This window comes from Diospyros lotus, chromosome 1, assembly GCF_014633365.1.
Source record: "Diospyros lotus cultivar Yz01 chromosome 1, ASM1463336v1, whole genome shotgun sequence".
Lineage (NCBI taxonomy): Eukaryota > Viridiplantae > Streptophyta > Magnoliopsida > Ericales > Ebenaceae > Diospyros > Diospyros lotus.
The window spans coordinates 35,014,783-35,031,376 of NC_068338.1; the positions used below are offsets into that span (position 1 = coordinate 35,014,783).

Genomic DNA, 16,594 nt, shown 5'->3' on the forward strand with positions numbered 1-16,594 from the left:
TATTTTAAAAAATAATTTTTTAAATAATAAAAAAACACATTTTTAATTTTCTAGAAAAACTACCAAAACAGAAAATTAAAAATAAATTTAAAACTCAAAACTAAAAATTAAAAACCCAAAAAGAATGCAACCTTTGTTTTTAGCCAATCATAGCGATGCTTGATGTAATCTATCCTTAAAAGAAACTAAGGATTAAAAAAAATCTGCAGACGAAGGAAAAATGGGGTGTACAGCAACGTATGAGTATGACAGCTACCATAAATGCATATAATTGGTCTCTCTTTTAATTGGTCCACTCAATGTGGAGGAGCCAATGACTTTAAGCAGACGACCATCTGCCCCTGCCCTCCCTGGTTAGATTCAAATTCAAATTTCAAATAAAATCTTCACTCGATCAGTGGGATTAAGATACATGATGTTTTCTGTTGCAGTTACCGTAGAGCACCCAATTCTGGAAGAATAAAAGGGGCTTTGGGCACACGCACAAACAAAGAGATCAGCCAATTCACAAATATTAAACGTAATTGAACTCCTCGTGCAAATCCAGATCGAGAAAGACAAATAAACAAATATGGTATGCCTTCTCCATGTAAGCAAACCAAGGAAACTTGATTACTTTCAGCAGGATTTTAAGTAGCCCCAACAGCTCTCGGGAACAGCCTATAAGCGAATTGGGGAGCTGGCGGTGGTTGGTTAGTTGTTGAGTTCCTTCGCTTTAGCCTAAGCCATCGGAGCACATTTCGCAACAAGGTCAAGGCTGGCTAGCTAGCTCGCTTTCAGACCTATTGTTCAAAGTGCCTTATCCGCATGCTCATCCACTTTTATCTTCATATTTGACACCCTGCAAGATCCTTCCGATTTGTAATCAGGTTCTGAGATATCCAATGACGGGCATTCCTCAATCTGGAAATCCCTCTCATCCTCTAACGATTTCATATAGGCGCATGATCTTTCTTCAGTTTCAATGTTATGCAGAGACTCTTGTCCAGCACTGAGTGGCAGCTCAAAGGGAGAAGGGCCTGGCGGTTGAGTTCTCATCTGAACAGAGCGAAGCAGTGCAGCTCTCCTCAAGTCAGCGGAGTGGCAGATATCACTGGGTGATGATGGGAACCGGCCCTCTGAATCTGAGCCACGCTGACGAGGATGAGAGGAAGTGACAGCAGGGACGGTGCTGCCATGTGAAAGGCTCGTAGTTGGGGGAACAGAAGAGAATCCACTCAGAGGCCTTTGACACCTATAAGGAGAAACTGGACTGGTAGGACGGCTGTCGGGTTGGGACAAGCAATTGTTTGTTGGAGTTTCACAATATCTCAAGTCATCTGAATCTTCAGACATGGGAGAATACTGCAAGGACATCTCGTCCCTAGATCACAAAAGCAGAGAAGAAAAGATTAAGAGTTGCATGAAAGAAGTAATGAGATATTGTAAACTTCAGCAACACATTTGGACATTACCGCGTGAATTAAATCTATTTGAGTATTTTAACGGGATTGAAAGTGGCTTGAAGCAAGTAGGGGTGGTGCCTCGCTAGTCTCCACTAAAGGATGTTTGCTTCATGGGATTAAAAATGATACGGATAATTTATCATATGTTAACTTTCTTATACCATGTTATGTGCAGTTTCAACAGATGGATTAAGAATTGCCATAGCGTGCTACAGGGTAGGGGATCCCTTCCCTTGTACCCACAAGTAATATGCTTTCCCCTCCATCCCCATCAAGTAATATGCTTAGTTATCCATTCTCATTCTCATCAAGTAGTGGGAACCCATCAGATATCTATACTTGCTCAATTCATATAAAAGATAAATTTATAAAAAAAAACCTAGGAGAATATGTTATGATAAGAATCAGCATATCTACAATATTAATGATATACAATTAAGAACTTTATAAAAAACAAATTCAAAATATTCAAATATGCCTTTTAATAGTTAAAAAATGATATAGCAATACAAGTTTTGTACAAAAAATACCATCAATCTTAAGAAGCGTACAATCATTTAAAAACCTCATGTGATTTTCATGCAAAACACATAGGAGGAATAAGATCTAGTAATGAGAAGATCTTTATTATCATCATCATCACAAGCCTTAATTTCATTAATGGGAGGAATAAGATCATACCTAAAAGTAAAAGAGAGCATGCAAAAGCTCAAATCAGTACTGGAACAAATTTATCTTGTGGAAACAACCTCTTTGCAAAGAAAGAAAAGGGATGGTTGCATATAAATACAACTCTCCCTCAACCCTCAAAATGCTCTCATGCACAAGGGATGCCCTTTTTTAAAGAATATTACTAATATCAGTAAATCTATAATATTAGTTATATCAATAAACAAATTAATAAAAAAATAAGGTCAAAAAAATTCACATAATCCTTTTAACAAAAGGAAACCATGAATTGTGAAAGATAATGATGGTGGCAACAATAATGCTTCTGAATAAGACATCAGAGAAAAAGACATGTGAGGAATGAGAAAAGGGATTAAGGATTGACAAAGAGGAGCAAGGAGATTGAGGCCCAACTTAAGAGGATCAGAGTAAGGTAACAAAGGAGTAGAGTAAGAAGAAGATGAGGAGGGGAGGAGAGATATTTGGGTTAGCCAAAGCCTTGCTACATAAGAAGACAACAAATAAAAAGAAGAAAAAGATAGTGTTAAATGCTAGCATGAGAAGGGAGTTGACTCAGAGAGAGAGAGAGTAAAAGAAGAATACAAAAATATGTATAACAGAGAAAAGGGAGTAGGAATCAGCAAAAATAGTAACTTCATATAAAAGTCAACTATATAAAATAATAAAAATAATTATTTTGACATTATGTGTAGGTATCCTGACCACAGTTACCAAGAAGGTGGTACATTCTAGATTGTGATACAGAATAAGTAGTGTGTACGTTAATATGCCAATTTTGTGGTATAAAGGGAGTAGGCTTAATTGGTTTGTTATTTTAGGTTGTGGTATGTTTTATTTATAGTTGTACTTGGGTTGAAATTGAAATGAGTTGGATTGATACTTAGCTATTATAGAAGTTGATTTGTTTTGAATTCTTTTCAATGTTCTTGTACAACTTATGCATTGAAGCATCCACCGTAAACAAAGTCAGATATCAATATAATTCAAAATGCAACATAATATACAAGAAAGTGAGGTAGGAAAGCTTTCTTTTCTTTTCTTTTTTTGTTTTGAAAATTCTTCTGACTTTAAGTTTCTTCTTTAATTTTAAATTGCTGTAATTCAATTCACACCGAGTTGAGATTCCTAGTCTTGGGGATCCAAGTCATATTCCTTGAAATCTAGGGACACAGAAGAACAACACAATATTGATGTATGTTATTAGCAGACAATATTGTCTTGGTGGATAAGAGAAAAAAATGCGTGAACAATAAACTTGAATTATAGAAAAAACTTCACAATCAAACGTTTTAAGTTGGAGTACGTCAAAGGTTGAATGTGGAATGTCAGTTCTGTAAAAACAGATGCATGACAATCAGTTTTTAGAGATGAAATCATCACAAGAAAAGAGAGAAGAGAGAAATAAGGAGGAAAATCAAGAACTCAGTATTCAAAATATCAAAAAGTGTTAATTTCTGAATACATTGTACGCCTATTTAAAGGCTAAAATTCAATCCTAACTAAAACATAATAAAAGGCTGAAATCCATTCATGAATAAAAACATAAGTAACCTAACTATAATAAAAGATAAGGCCTAACAAAAGGATAAAGTCTAAAAATCTAAATTCCAAATTTGAAATAGAACCTAATGCCTAATATCAAACATTAAATTTTATAATTCTAATTCCTCATCAATAGCCCTGGAAAAAAAGATAGTAAGGTCTAGAATTCATGTAGCCAATATCATCAAGTGGGATAAAGGCTTGTGATTGCTCTTCTTGTTGTTTTACAGTCTGAAAAATAAAAGCCACTAAAGGGGGGGGGGGGGACAATGTACAATAAAACAAGCCCACAGGCAAAGGACTAAACAAAAAACAGTAAAACATCAAACAACCAACAAAAGCTCATCTAGAGAGTAGTCACTTAAAATTTCTTTAGTTTTTTATTCTCCTCCTTTCCTATTTTATTGTTTTATTATACATTGCAGGACAAAGGACTCCAACTACATGTTTCAAGCCCTAGAACAATCAATTCTTTAACAACTGGAGCAAAATAAAAAGTGGCCGAATCTGAGAGCCCCAAGGGAATATGATTTCTCACAAACGGGAAGAAAATGGGTATTAAGTTAATTAAGCATCTGGCAAACTTCTATCTTCCTGAGGGCAGTGACAAGAATATTTTAAGATGCTGACATGTTACAGCCTTACTCAAGCCAGGGCAATGGAACCAGGTGCAATCACAAAGGCTCTACAGTAAGACAATAAGTAAAAATTGGAAAATATACTGAATGTTTTACCATTGTTGATCAAAATGCTCAGGGAATTAAACCGTTAAATTCCACACTAGAAACACCTGAAGGTCATCATCAAGCTACATCTTTATTTGATGACAAAAACAAAAAACAGCTTAAGAGTGGCAAGAAGAAAAATCAATTACGTGATCAAATTCCATCTTGCCAAAAGAGATGGGTTTTATGTTTCAATCCATCTAGAAGGAGAAAAACAACAAAACAGAAAAAGGTAACTAAGTATTGGATCCTTTGACTAGTTGAATTCACCTGAATGTACAATAGCCAACATAGGAAACTAAGTTCAATGACTGACAAGCAGGACTGCACAGGTACAATTAACTAGAGAGTAATGACATACATAACAGAAAAAATATAAAGAAAATTGTTAGTTTTTGAAGTGTTGACCTTCCAGAATAAGGAAGTTGACCAAAAGGCACTAAATGAAACATTGCATTAAAGGGGGCATCTGTCTTCTTCTCAACAAGTGAATCACAAAGTTGAGAACTTGACACATGATTAAAATTTTCTGTGATCAAAATTTGATTGAGACTTCGCTTCTATGATCGAGGTGTTGCGACCCTAGGGTTTGGGCTAGGATTTAGGAAGTAAATTGGTAAGAATCAGAGGAAGAAAGAGCAGAAAAAGGAGGGAAAGAGAGAAGAGAACAGAAAGAATGGTGGGAGAAGAGAGAAAACCGAGGGAAAGCTAGGAGAAATGAGAGAGGGAAAATGGAATTCAATTGTTATTCAAATCATGCCTTTCTCTAACTATGCCAGCCTCTTTATAGGCTTACAATTGAAAGAAATAACAAAAAATACAACCAACTAAATACTACAACAGCCTTGCTAACTATTTATACAAGAGTTAATTATTCTTGCATAACCTCTAGACTTCTACAATTAAGTCTACAACTTATACACCATGGATTTTCCCCCAATTACAATCATATCCTCAGGGTCATGACACGAGAGAACCCCTTTATTGAGGGCTCAGTGTTCAACCATGGCCTAGGCAACAATCTGACTCTTTGATCCCAGTAAGGAATGTGGGAAACCTTGCATGATGGCTCAAAGTGTGGCTTATGTTGACTAAGAAAGCAAAATGACCTTTTTGACATATCCACATATCACTCTTAACAGGATGGGAAGGAGGGAGGAAGGGAGTGAGAGAGTACTATAATCCTCAGGGTCGAGTTCAAGCACAAGAGCATTAATATGGAATCCAAACACAAATCATCATTGTGCACGAAACATAGTGATTGCAAAGGCTTGGGAATTAGAAAAAGAATTTAATCCAGAAATGATGATTAACATTTTCCATAACTAAAATACTAAGAATAAATTTACAGAAAAAATACTAAGAAGTAAGAATACAAGTAGGCATATTGATCACGAGTGTCCTGATCATTGACAAGGAAAAACCAAAATTAGTTATTCCCTAAATTGTTATCGATGTTGCAGAGAGTGCAGAAAATAAAAATGTGAACAAGAATGAAATAAACTGGATAATGGAAAGCTTACTCAAGTAACTTGAAGGCTTTACTTGAGTAACTGGAAAACTTACTTGGGTAACTTGAAGGCTTACTCAAGTAATTTAGAAGACACTAGAGTAATTGGGAAGACTTATTCAAGTAATTAGAAGACTTACTTGATTAATTAGGAATGCTTTCTCTAACTTTTATTGAACTCAAGTACGGTATATATATACAAGAAATCATCTAAAATATCTCCTAAAAAAAGAGAAAGAAATTTGAACTATGCTTAGACAATAGAGTTAATCAATGAAACTTTAATCTTTGCTGGAATTATCTTCCATGAACTGACTCATCCCTTTTTTCTCGGAACCTTATCACTTTTAATCTTGTAATCCTCTCTTTATCTCTTATCACTTCATCTTGTAAACTCCCAACAACCTTATCACTTGGTTCTCGGCTATGATAGAGATAATCAGGATTCAACTTTTAATTTTCCAACAAAATGGCTTGCATTTGTCCTCACAAGAAAATGCGATTGGCTATCAGTAATTTTAGCTTGTACTCGGCAATGGGGACTCCCAAGTCTGAAATCAGTGTGCGCCCTTCCAGAAATTTTCAATTTCCTGATTGATTCCAAAGGTAATGATGACATGACTGTTGAAAAATGACAATCAAATAATTTTTTACCTTAGATAAAATAAGCTGTCTGACCTTGCTGGAGATTCCATGAGATTGTCAGGGAGGGGGTGGTCTCCAACTGTTAATCCATTCAAACTTGACGCCATTATCTGAAAAATTGACCCAACCATTCAGAGCTCCAAATTGGTGTCCACTTCATAACATAGACTTATTATCCTCGACTTGCATATCAAAAAATGGACAAGCAACATGGTGGGAATTTAAAAGGCAAAAAAGTAAGTTATTTTCAAGAAAAAAAATGTGACAAAAGAGATTAGGTTGTGAACATGAGATAAATCTAATGTAGAATGAGGTGGATACAACAATGGAAAACACAAGAAAAACAGTTCTAGGAGAGTGAAGGAAAAGTTCAAAATCAAAAAGAATTATGATAGTCCAGTAACAAGGTACAAGAAAAAATCAAGACAAAGAACTTGCTACAATACTTACGCATGCCATTATGAAGAAAAATTAAAGATGTGTACTTTAGCTAAAAAGAAGGTAAAGAAGACTATTAATCAAGCAATGACAAAAGTTTATGAAAAATTGTACAACTGACTTGACACAAAAGATGAGGAAAGATGTGTTTGTGTGTGTGCACGTGTATGCAATGCTAACCACTAGACTAAGGGCAATGGTTAAGCTACAATAAGTGCCTTTTGTTTTTAGACAAGGTGCATTTATTGCACCTTGTTTTCAGCTTCTGGACAATTTTATTGGTTGATAATAAATACATTGTGTCTTGAGGTATGTAATCAACCAATAAGATTTTTAAAAACTGAAAACAAGGTGCAATAAATGCACCTTCTCTAAAAACAAAAGCAGTGTTTAAAAACGCGCTAGGCGCTAGTCGGGCGCCAGGCTGGGGCCTAGCGCCTAGGGCGCCTAGGCAGGGCCTAGGCGGCGACTAGGAAAAATGATTTTTTTTTTTTTTTTCTAAAAACCTTTTGATGTAATTTGATATTATTTTCAGGTAAATCAAAGTTGAAAAGACAAGTGAAATAATGGAATTAAGACTCAAAAAATAAACTATTATATTAGTTATAAGTTCAAGAAGGTAGAAGTAGCAATAATACAACATAAACCATATCCGAAGAATCTAAGTCTAACTATCTAATTGGTCTTCTTCCTCTCCATATTCTTCCAATACACGATCTTCATCGGACTCAAAATCAAATTCATTGATTTCTTGCTCATCTTCTTCTTCTGATTGAAAATCATCTTCATGAAGCTCTCTCATCCTAGAACTTCGTCGAGCTTGAAGCATCTCGTCTGCTCCCGATGCTTCACCAACCACTTCCCAAGTGAGTCCCGTACCAGGCTCAACTTCTTCATCATCTTCTCCATCAACGATCCATCCTTGTGCATTACTAGCATCACTAGCAAGTAGCACATCAACATTCCTTTCCTTCTCCCTTTTGTGCTTGTTCATCAATTTCGCATTAAATTGAACATAGACTAGATTGTTCAATCGATTCACGTCTAGTCTATTTCTTTTCTTCGTATGTATCTATATAAATAAAATAAAAGCAATATCAATATAAATGATAACTGAATAAGGATAACTAATTGATAGTAAATAAATATAATTCATATATACACTAACCCCTTCAAAAGTGCTCCAATTTCTTTCACAACCGGATGAACTAGTGGTTAACGAGAGAATCTTTCTCGCCATTCGTTGCAAGTTTGGAGTTTGATTTCCATAAGTCATCCACCATGTAACTACATAGGTCAAACAAGTATAAAGTAAACAAATTTAATTTATACACTAATACACAATAGAAAGGATTAAAAGAATTTTATACCTGGATTATAATTGTCATCATTTTTCGCACACCCTTGAGTTGCCCACGATTTTCCAAAAGCTCCATCTTTACGAGTATACTTTGGCAACTCAACATTTATAACATGGCCTTGCAATTCACCATCATAATGATAAAACATCTCCACACAGTTAAAAAGCCCATCCATCACTTCATTATCAAGTTGTATATCCATATCCTTGAAAAAGTAGTAGGGATTCAAAAGGTAAGCTGCAAAATGTAGTGGACTATCTAGCCTATCTTTTACCCTTGCTTCAATAATCTCCATAATAGGCTTATAGTTCTTTTCAAGATTATTTAAGGCCTCCTTAATATCTTCCTTTGCTTGCTTAATCTCTCCACATAAAAAGCCCATAGAAGGCTTTCTATCCGCATCAACAATTCGAAGCACCTTCACCAAAGGTGCAAAAACTTTAAGGCATATAGTCACACCATTCCAAAAAGCAATGCTCATCACAGTAGCATAGGCTGCTTTCCCTTTAACAATCTTTGACCATTTGCACTCCTCCCATTCGGAGCTGGTAAACATTGCCCTCAATTGGGCCTTTTTCTCCATCAAACTCTGTAAAGTCAAGAAAGCAGAAGCGAATCTAGTAACTCCTGGTCTCACTATATCCCTCTTCTTCGTAAATGACCTCATTAAGGACAAGGTCTTATGGTGTGCATAAATGAAGATTGTGAAACTCTTGGCCTGATCAATGACTTTCTTATACTTCGGCAGTTTTCCAATACTTTCAAGCATCAAATTGATGGTGTGAGTAGCACATGAGGTCCAAAAGATATTTGGCCTCTTCACCTTCAATAATTTTGCCGCTCCCATATTATTGGTAGCATTGTCGGTTACTACTTGGATGACGTTTTGTGGCCCAACTTGCTCAATGCATTTATCCACATACTCAAAGATAAGTTCACTTGTATGTGCTTCATCTGAAGACTCTCTAGAAGAAAGGAAAGCAGTACCTGCATTAGAATTAACACATAGGTTCATGATGCTCCTCCTTTTTCTATCTGTCCAAGCATCTGTCATAATGGAGCACCCAGTTCGTGCCCACTCTTCTTCATGCTTCTTCAATAACTCTTTTATTCTGTCAACTTCCCCCTTTAATAGTGGTTCCTTCAATTGGTATTGACTGGGAGGTTTGAAGCCCGGCCCAAATTGACCAACCGCCTCAACAAACAATTTGAAGCTATCATTGTCAATCGCATTGAAAGGTATACCAGCTTCATACACCCATCTAGCACAATATTCACGAACAGACTATGTTCTCTCTTTAAATAGTGCTTCACTAATAGTTTGTTGCCTTTGGCTCATTCTCGCACTCAAACAAGTTTCAGGGCTGATGGAGCTTGCAAACTTATCGATAGGGCCAAGAGTATGGGACGTTTTTCTGCTACCTAACTCTTGCAATTCATCTTCATCATCCCCTTCCACTCTTTCAGAGATATTAACAGTTGATCTCATCAAATCTTCCTCCTCCTTCTTATTTTTCCTCTTATTCTTTGCCTCGGCAATAGCATTCTTACATTTGGCTTGATCTGTTGGAGAAGATTTTGGACATGCAGAAACATTTCCAGAAATGTGGCCAATGTGTTCTTTTACTCTGTAAACACCTCCAGACATAATTTTACCACACAACTTACATTTAATTTTATCCATATTTTTCGGATCAATTAACATTCCATACTCCCATCCGACATCATTTGACTTCCTTTTAAGAATTGAGGAGGCCTCGGACGATGCTCCCGTACTTCCAGTCCTATCCGAATCATTCATTTCACTTCCTGACTCCTGTTTTTCCCTGAGTATTGAATAATTTCAATAATATACATTAAAATTTAACTAAAACTCATCAAATGAAATGAAATCAGCTGCTGCTTGAAGCAGCAAGCTGACGCAGCAAGCTTGCTGCTTCAACGAGCAGTAAGCAGCAGCAACTTGCTGCTTGCTTGCTGCTCGTTGAAGCAGCAAGCTTGCGTTGCTGCAGCAACAAGCAGCACAGCAAGCGTGCGTTGCTGCTTGTTGCAGCAGCAAGCAGCAACGCAAGCTTGCGTTGCTGCTTGTTGCTGCAGCAAGGCAAGCTTGCTGCTTCAACGAGCAGCAAGCAAGCAGCAAGTTGCTGCTGCTTGCTGCTCGTTGAAGCAGCAAGCAAGCAATATGCAAGCGAGCCATGAGTAGCTTTGCGTTGCCGCTTGCTGCTGAGTTGCTGCAGAAAGGCAAGCTTGCGTTGGCGGAGGAAGATGGATGGTTGGATACATACCGCAGCAAGACGCGAACGACGACGAGAGAGAACGACCAACAGGCAACAGGTGAGGTCGGCAGCAACGAGAGAGCAAGACCAAGAGAAGAGATCAATGGCAGTGGCGAACAACCAAGAAGAGATCGAAGGCGAGAGAGAGAGAGGAGCCGCAATGAACACAACCAGAGAGAGAAAGGGAAAGGGGATCGGGAAATAGAGAAAGGGAGGGGGAAAAAAGGTTGGCCCAAGACGCGCACGACCTAGGTGGCCCAGGTCGTGCGAGACCCAGGCGGTTAGGCGCCGCCTGGTCCGCCTAGGCGGCGCCGCAAACCGATTAGTCGGCCATGGCGCATAGGGCTACCGAGTAGCCCTAAATCGATGCGGCCGGTTGCCGCTCAGCGCCTAGGCGGCGCTTAGGCGGCCGCCTAGGCCGAATTTTTGAACACTGAACAAAAGGAACTTATTGTAGCTTAACCAGTGCCCTTACTACAGTGGTTAGCATTACCTATATACATACATATTAGTTGGATAAAGAAAGAGAAAGAAAAACAATGAAATTGTAAAAGAAAACAACATGTTTAAACCAAATAAAGTGTATAGAGGAAGAGGGTTGTGTTAGGTAGCCGACGGCCAACGTAAAACTTAGTCGGATCCAAAACATGAACTCTAGACAAATTATGAAAAATCGTTTGGGCGTGGGCGTAACCCTTCATAGCGACGCGCTACACTGCCCCCGTGTAGTGACAAGTGAGCTAGGGCCGCTGCATCGGCGCCCGGATATAGTGATAAATGAGCAAGGGTTCCCACATTTACTTGGACGGATGTGGGTAAAGAAGCTAGTCCAAAATCAAAATCAAAATTAAAATCAAAACCAAAATCAAAATCAAAATCAAAATCAAAACCAAAATCAAAATCAAAATCAAAATAAAAAACAAAATCAAATTCAAAGTCAAGGCCAAAAACAAAATCAAATCCAAAGTCAAGGCCAAAAACAAAATCATAGATTAAGGATTGGGTCATGGAACATAGGAACATTAACAGGCAAAGCTAGATTAGGAGAAAAATTAATATTATGTGCCTTCAAAAGACGAGATGGGTAGGAAAAAAAGCAAAAAATTTATCAGAAGCTGGATATAAAATATGGTACACAGGAACTGATCGAGCGAAAAATGGAGTGGGGATTATTATGGATAAAAACTTAATAGATGAGGTAGTGGATGTAAAGAGAATAGGGGATAGGATTATTATGGTGAAGATTAGTCTAGGAAGAATGACTATGAATATCTTTAGTACATATGCACCACAAGCGGGGTTAGGTGATGAGATAAAAGCAAAATTCTGGGAGGACCTAGAGGGACTCATACAAATGATACCAAGAGGAGAGAAAGAGATTATAGGAGGTGACTAAAATGGGCACGTGGGTAGAGACGGAAACGGATATAGAGAGGTACACGGAGGGTATGGATTCGGGGAAATTAATAATGAGGGTAAATATATCCTAAATTTTGCTATGGCATATGGGCTCATTATAACCAATACTAGGTTCAAAAAACGGGACGAACACTTAATCACATATAAAAATATCACCTCAAGCACCCAAATAGATTACTTCCTCATGAGACAAGAGGATTGGTTATGTTGTAGGAATTGTAAGGTGATACCGGGAGAGTGTTTGACTACTCAACATAGACTTCTAGTACTTGACGTCCAAGTAAGAAATTGGAAGAGAAAAAATCACATAAAACAAAATTCAAGAATCAGGTGGTGGAATTTAAAAGGGGAGAAACAACTAATCTTCAAAGAAAAATTAAAAGGTAGAAGGGAATGGAATGGAGAAAGACAGACAAATCAAATGTGGAAAGAAATGGCTAATGTTCTGAGAAGCACGGCAAAGGTAGTCCTTAGAGAAACAAATGGTAGAGCCCCTAACCTTAAGGAGTTTTGGTGGTGGAATGAAGAGGTACAATTGAAAATTAAAAATAAGAAAACTTGCTATAAGGCGGTATATCAATGCAACAATGAAAAAAATCAAAAAAATTATAAAAAAGCAAAAAAGGCAGCAAAAAGAGCTGTGAGTGAAGCAAGGTCAAAAGTATATGAGAATCTATATAAACGACTTGATACAAAAGATGGAGAAAGGGATATATATAAATTAGCTAAAGCAAGAGAAAGAAAAACACGGGATTTAAATCAAGTGAAATGCATAAAGATGACAATCAAAATGTTTTAGTAAATGAGGGAGCGATTAAGGAGAGATGGAAGGAGTATTTCACAAAATTATTCAATGATGGTGGTGACACAAGAGTTAGGTTGGGACATCTTAGTAACTCCGAAGGGAATGTGAGCTACACATTCTATCCACGTATAAGTTCAAATGAAATAAGGCAAGCATTAAAAAAGATAAAAAATCATAAGGCAGTGGACCAGATAATATACCAATAGAAGCATGGAAATGCATGGGAGAAGAGGGCATCTCCTGGCTAACGCAACTATTTAACGCTATCCTTAAATCAAAAAAGATGCCAGATGAATGGAGGAAGAGTACTTTGGTTCCTATATACAAGAACAAAGGAGATATTCAAAACTGTGAAAATTATAGAGGAATTAAGTTAATGAGTCATACCATGAAACTCTAGGAGAGAGTAATAGAGTAGAGGCTCAGAAAGGATACAAAGGTGTCAGAAAATCAGTTTGGTTTCATGCCTGGTAGGTCAACAATGGAAGCTATATATTTACTGAGGCGTCTAATGGAAAGGTATCGAGATCATCAGAAGGACCTACATATGGTATTTATAGATCTAGAAAAGGCCTATGATAGGGTCTCTAGAGAAGTATTATGGAGGGTTTTAGAGAAGAAATGAGTCAAAATAGCCTATATACAAGCCCTTAAGGACATGTATCATGGTGTAGAGACAAGGGTCAGAACATGCGAAAGGGATATTGAACCATTTACAACTACAATAGGATTGCATCAAGGTTCTGCACTAAGTCCATACTTATTTGCCCTAATAATGGATGAACTCACTAAAGATATTCAGACAGATGTGCCATGGTGTATGCTATTTGCAGACGACATAGTGTTGGTGGATGAAACAAAAGAAGAAGTGAACACTAAGCTTGAGTTGTGGAGAAACAATTTAGAATCTAAGGGATTTAAATTAAGTAGAAAGAAAACATAATATATGGAATGCAAATTTAGTAAAAATGAAAGAGTGGATGATGTTATAATAAAATTAGAAGACCTAATCTTACAAAGAAAAGACCATTTTCGATATTTGGGATCAGTGATTCAAAAAGATGGAGAAATCCACGAGGATGTCGCACATAGAATTAAGGCAGGTTGGCTAAAATGGAGAAATGCATCGGGGGTGTTATGTGATGGTAAAATCCCATTAAAATTGAAAGGAAAATTTTATAGGACAACTATAAGACCAGTCTTGCTGTATGACTCAGAATGTTGGGCAGTCAAATACCAGCATGAGCAAAAGACGAGTGTAGCGGAGATGAGGATGTTAAGATGGATGTGCGGACATACAAGAAAGGATAAAATTAGAAATGAAGTTATTCGTAATAAGGTAGGAGTAGTGCCAATCGAGGAGAAGATGAGAGAGACTAGACTAAGATGGTTTGGTCATGTGAGAAGGAGAGTAAGAGACGCTCCTGTGAGGAGAGTTGATGAAATGGAACAATTAGTCACAAAAAGAGGTAGAGGTAGACCCAAGAAGACTTTGGGAGAGACATTAAAATTTGATATGAAATATATGGATCTAAATGAGGATATGACAAAAGACAGAAATACATGGAAGTCTAGAATTCATGTAGCCGACCCCACATAGTGGGATAAAGGCTGGATATGTTGTTGTTGTTAAAGTGTATAGAAAACGAAAATCAACAGGCATTAGAGAAAGTCTCATGCATCAAGGAAGAGATGCTTGGTTTCTTTTTCTAGATGGCATTATCTTGGTACACGAGGGAAAAGAAGACAAAAATACTAAGCTTGAGATATGGAGGGATACCTTGAAATTTTAAGACTTCAAGTTCAGTAAACCAAAAAACAAATATATGGTAAGTTTAGTAATATTATAAGTGTGAATAACATCATCGTTAGACTTGAAGATTATGTCATTTCAAAAAAAGATCAAATCAGATATCTAGGATCAATGATCTAAAAGGATAAAGAAATTATTGAGGATTCATAGAATTAAGACATGATGATTAAAATGGAGAAGTATGTGCAATATTTTATGTGATAACAAAGCCTTATTCTAGTTAGAAGAAATTTTTTATCAAACAACTATAAGACCAACTTTATTTTATGGCATAAAATGTCAGGCAACAAAACACCGTGTAAAATATTAGCGTAACAAACACGAGAATGTTATAATAGATGTGCGTCCTGTACAAGAAATAATAAAATTAAAAATGAGGTTATACAGCACAAGGATGAGTGGCTCTTATTGAACATCAAATGAGTAAGCCATGTGATTAAAATAGTTAGGTAATGTGAGAAGAAAACAGATAGATGCTCCCATGAGAAGGTTAATGTCAAGCTCATAGGGCTAAAGTAGGCTATAGAGTTTTATTCTGTATCTTAGTTGTGGCAGATTATTTCTACAAAGGATTAGTTACAACCTATAATTGATTTGTAACTGTTGATTAGTTAACTATATAAAATGCTAACCAACTTGTTTGGAAAATCAATCAAGAATTGAATTCAGTTTCTCATTTCTCTCTGTTCTCTCTCCGTGTCTTTCTTCCATTCTTCCTTCTCATTTCTATCCTGAAAACCCTAGATTCAAGACTAGGTCTTGACAGCTAGAAGAATTCTAGATCTCTAGTCATTTCTATCTATGGCCTTATCTTCTATAAGGGCCTTACAGGGGAGAAAAAGATTGAATGAAAAAGAAGTTTTAGTGATACACCCTATAATAGCCATAAAAAGAATATATGGCCACAAATAGAGATGCTTTGCAAGCTGTAATCCATGTAATTGACTTCACCTATTAGGATTAAGGCCTGATATGTTGTGGTGTTGTTTAGTTGACCAAACAAAATAGAAAACAGTAAGCCAGTGAAAAAAACCACAGTATCCCGATATCATGTACGTGGTGTCCAATGTCCATCAGAAAAGATCAAAAGAGTTTCCCCAAATTTGCAACATTATATCACCATTCAGTCAAGAACCCCATGATAACCTAATGGAAATTTAATGTAATTCATAAACCAACAGGAGAGACAGAAACGAATGCTGAGCCTAGTAGTTCTTGGAAGGCAAACGAACCCTGTTTGAAGAATAAATACGCAAACCAAATTGTCGAATCCAATTAGAACAACAAACCCTAATAAGAGAATTAATCAATTCCATGCACACAAACCAAAAAGAAAAACAAGAGACTTCAGAGAGATAGAGAGAGAGAGAGACAGGGACCTCACTGAGATAACGCTTGTGAGAGTGGAAATTGTCGAGATAAACCTCATCTTCTGGATCCCTACTTCTCTTCGCACTCGGAGACCCTGACGCTGCCGAAGGTGACGAGTTCGGTTCCGAACCCATTCCCATGCTCCGCGACTCTCCTTCTTTCCCAATTTCTACTACCCAATCTTCGGCACCACCGCAAGACGATATTCCAGAAACCTGGGAGATTTTGCAAAATGCAATACGGGGATACAGATAATTCAAGAGTAAAGTTTCTGAAGGCGCAAAATGTTCAGGAGAATCCATCAGGACTCGGTGATTCGCCTGGTAAAGTTGAAACGAAAGGGAGCCGATGAAAGTTTTTCATCAGTTTCGCCGGTGTACGTTAACTATCATAGAGCCCACTCCCTCTGCCCCAAAGATTATCCCCAAACGTAAACTGGACGGTGATCTAGTGATCCTAGTTTTGTTTTTTGTTTTTTTTCCTGATAATATAGTGAGCCTAGTTGTGGAACGGAGAAGCCATTACAATCCGGATTGGCGATTCTGATCCGTCTG

General features: G+C 37.2%; 3 protein-coding genes across 3 annotated transcripts; all 3 read right to left on the bottom strand.

The window, feature by feature from the left end:
- Window positions 1-365: 365 nt before the first annotated feature.
- LOC127803061 (uncharacterized) lies at window positions 366-16,594 on the bottom strand. The gene is made up of 3 exons (XM_052339071.1): window positions 16,049-16,594; window positions 6,567-6,667; window positions 366-1,363 (listed from the first exon to the last, which is right to left on the bottom strand). The coding sequence occupies exons 1-3, from the start codon at window positions 16,340-16,342 to the stop codon at window positions 790-792; spliced, it is 969 nt and encodes a 322-aa protein (XP_052195031.1). The 5' UTR covers window positions 16,343-16,594; the 3' UTR covers window positions 366-789.
- On the bottom strand, window positions 7,442-9,641 carry LOC127803053 (uncharacterized). The gene is made up of 3 exons (XM_052339062.1): window positions 8,366-9,641; window positions 8,164-8,282; window positions 7,442-8,067 (listed from the first exon to the last, which is right to left on the bottom strand). The coding sequence occupies exons 1-3, from the start codon at window positions 9,408-9,410 to the stop codon at window positions 7,663-7,665; spliced, it is 1,569 nt and encodes a 522-aa protein (XP_052195022.1). The 5' UTR covers window positions 9,411-9,641; the 3' UTR covers window positions 7,442-7,662.
- LOC127803066 (uncharacterized) lies at window positions 9,641-10,262 on the bottom strand. Its single transcript, XM_052339085.1, has one exon. It carries the CDS (start codon window positions 10,155-10,157, stop codon window positions 9,642-9,644), a length of 516 nt encoding a protein of 171 aa, XP_052195045.1. The 5' UTR covers window positions 10,158-10,262; the 3' UTR covers window position 9,641.

Coding starts and splice junctions, on each gene's coding strand:
- LOC127803066 (XM_052339085.1), bottom strand. CDS start 10,157: ATGAATGATTCGGATAGGACTGGAAGTACGGGAGCATCGTCCGAGGCC.
- LOC127803061 (XM_052339071.1), bottom strand. CDS start 16,342: ATGGATTCTCCTGAACATTTTGCGCCTTCAGAAACTTTACTCTTGAAT. Junction 6,668..16,048: donor ACAAGCGTTATCTCAGTGAG/GTCCCTGTCTCT, acceptor TCAATTTTTCAG/ATAATGGCGTCAAGTTTGAA. Junction 1,364..6,566: donor GACAGCTTATTTTATCTAAG/GTAAAAAATTAT, acceptor TTTGTGATCTAG/GGACGAGATGTCCTTGCAGT.
- LOC127803053 (XM_052339062.1), bottom strand. CDS start 9,410: ATGACAGATGCTTGGACAGATAGAAAAAGGAGGAGCATCATGAACCTA. Junction 8,283..8,365: donor TGATGACAATTATAATCCAG/GTATAAAATTCT, acceptor TGACCTATGTAG/TTACATGGTGGATGACTTAT. Junction 8,068..8,163: donor ATTGGAGCACTTTTGAAGGG/GTTAGTGTATAT, acceptor TTATTTATATAG/ATACATACGAAGAAAAGAAA.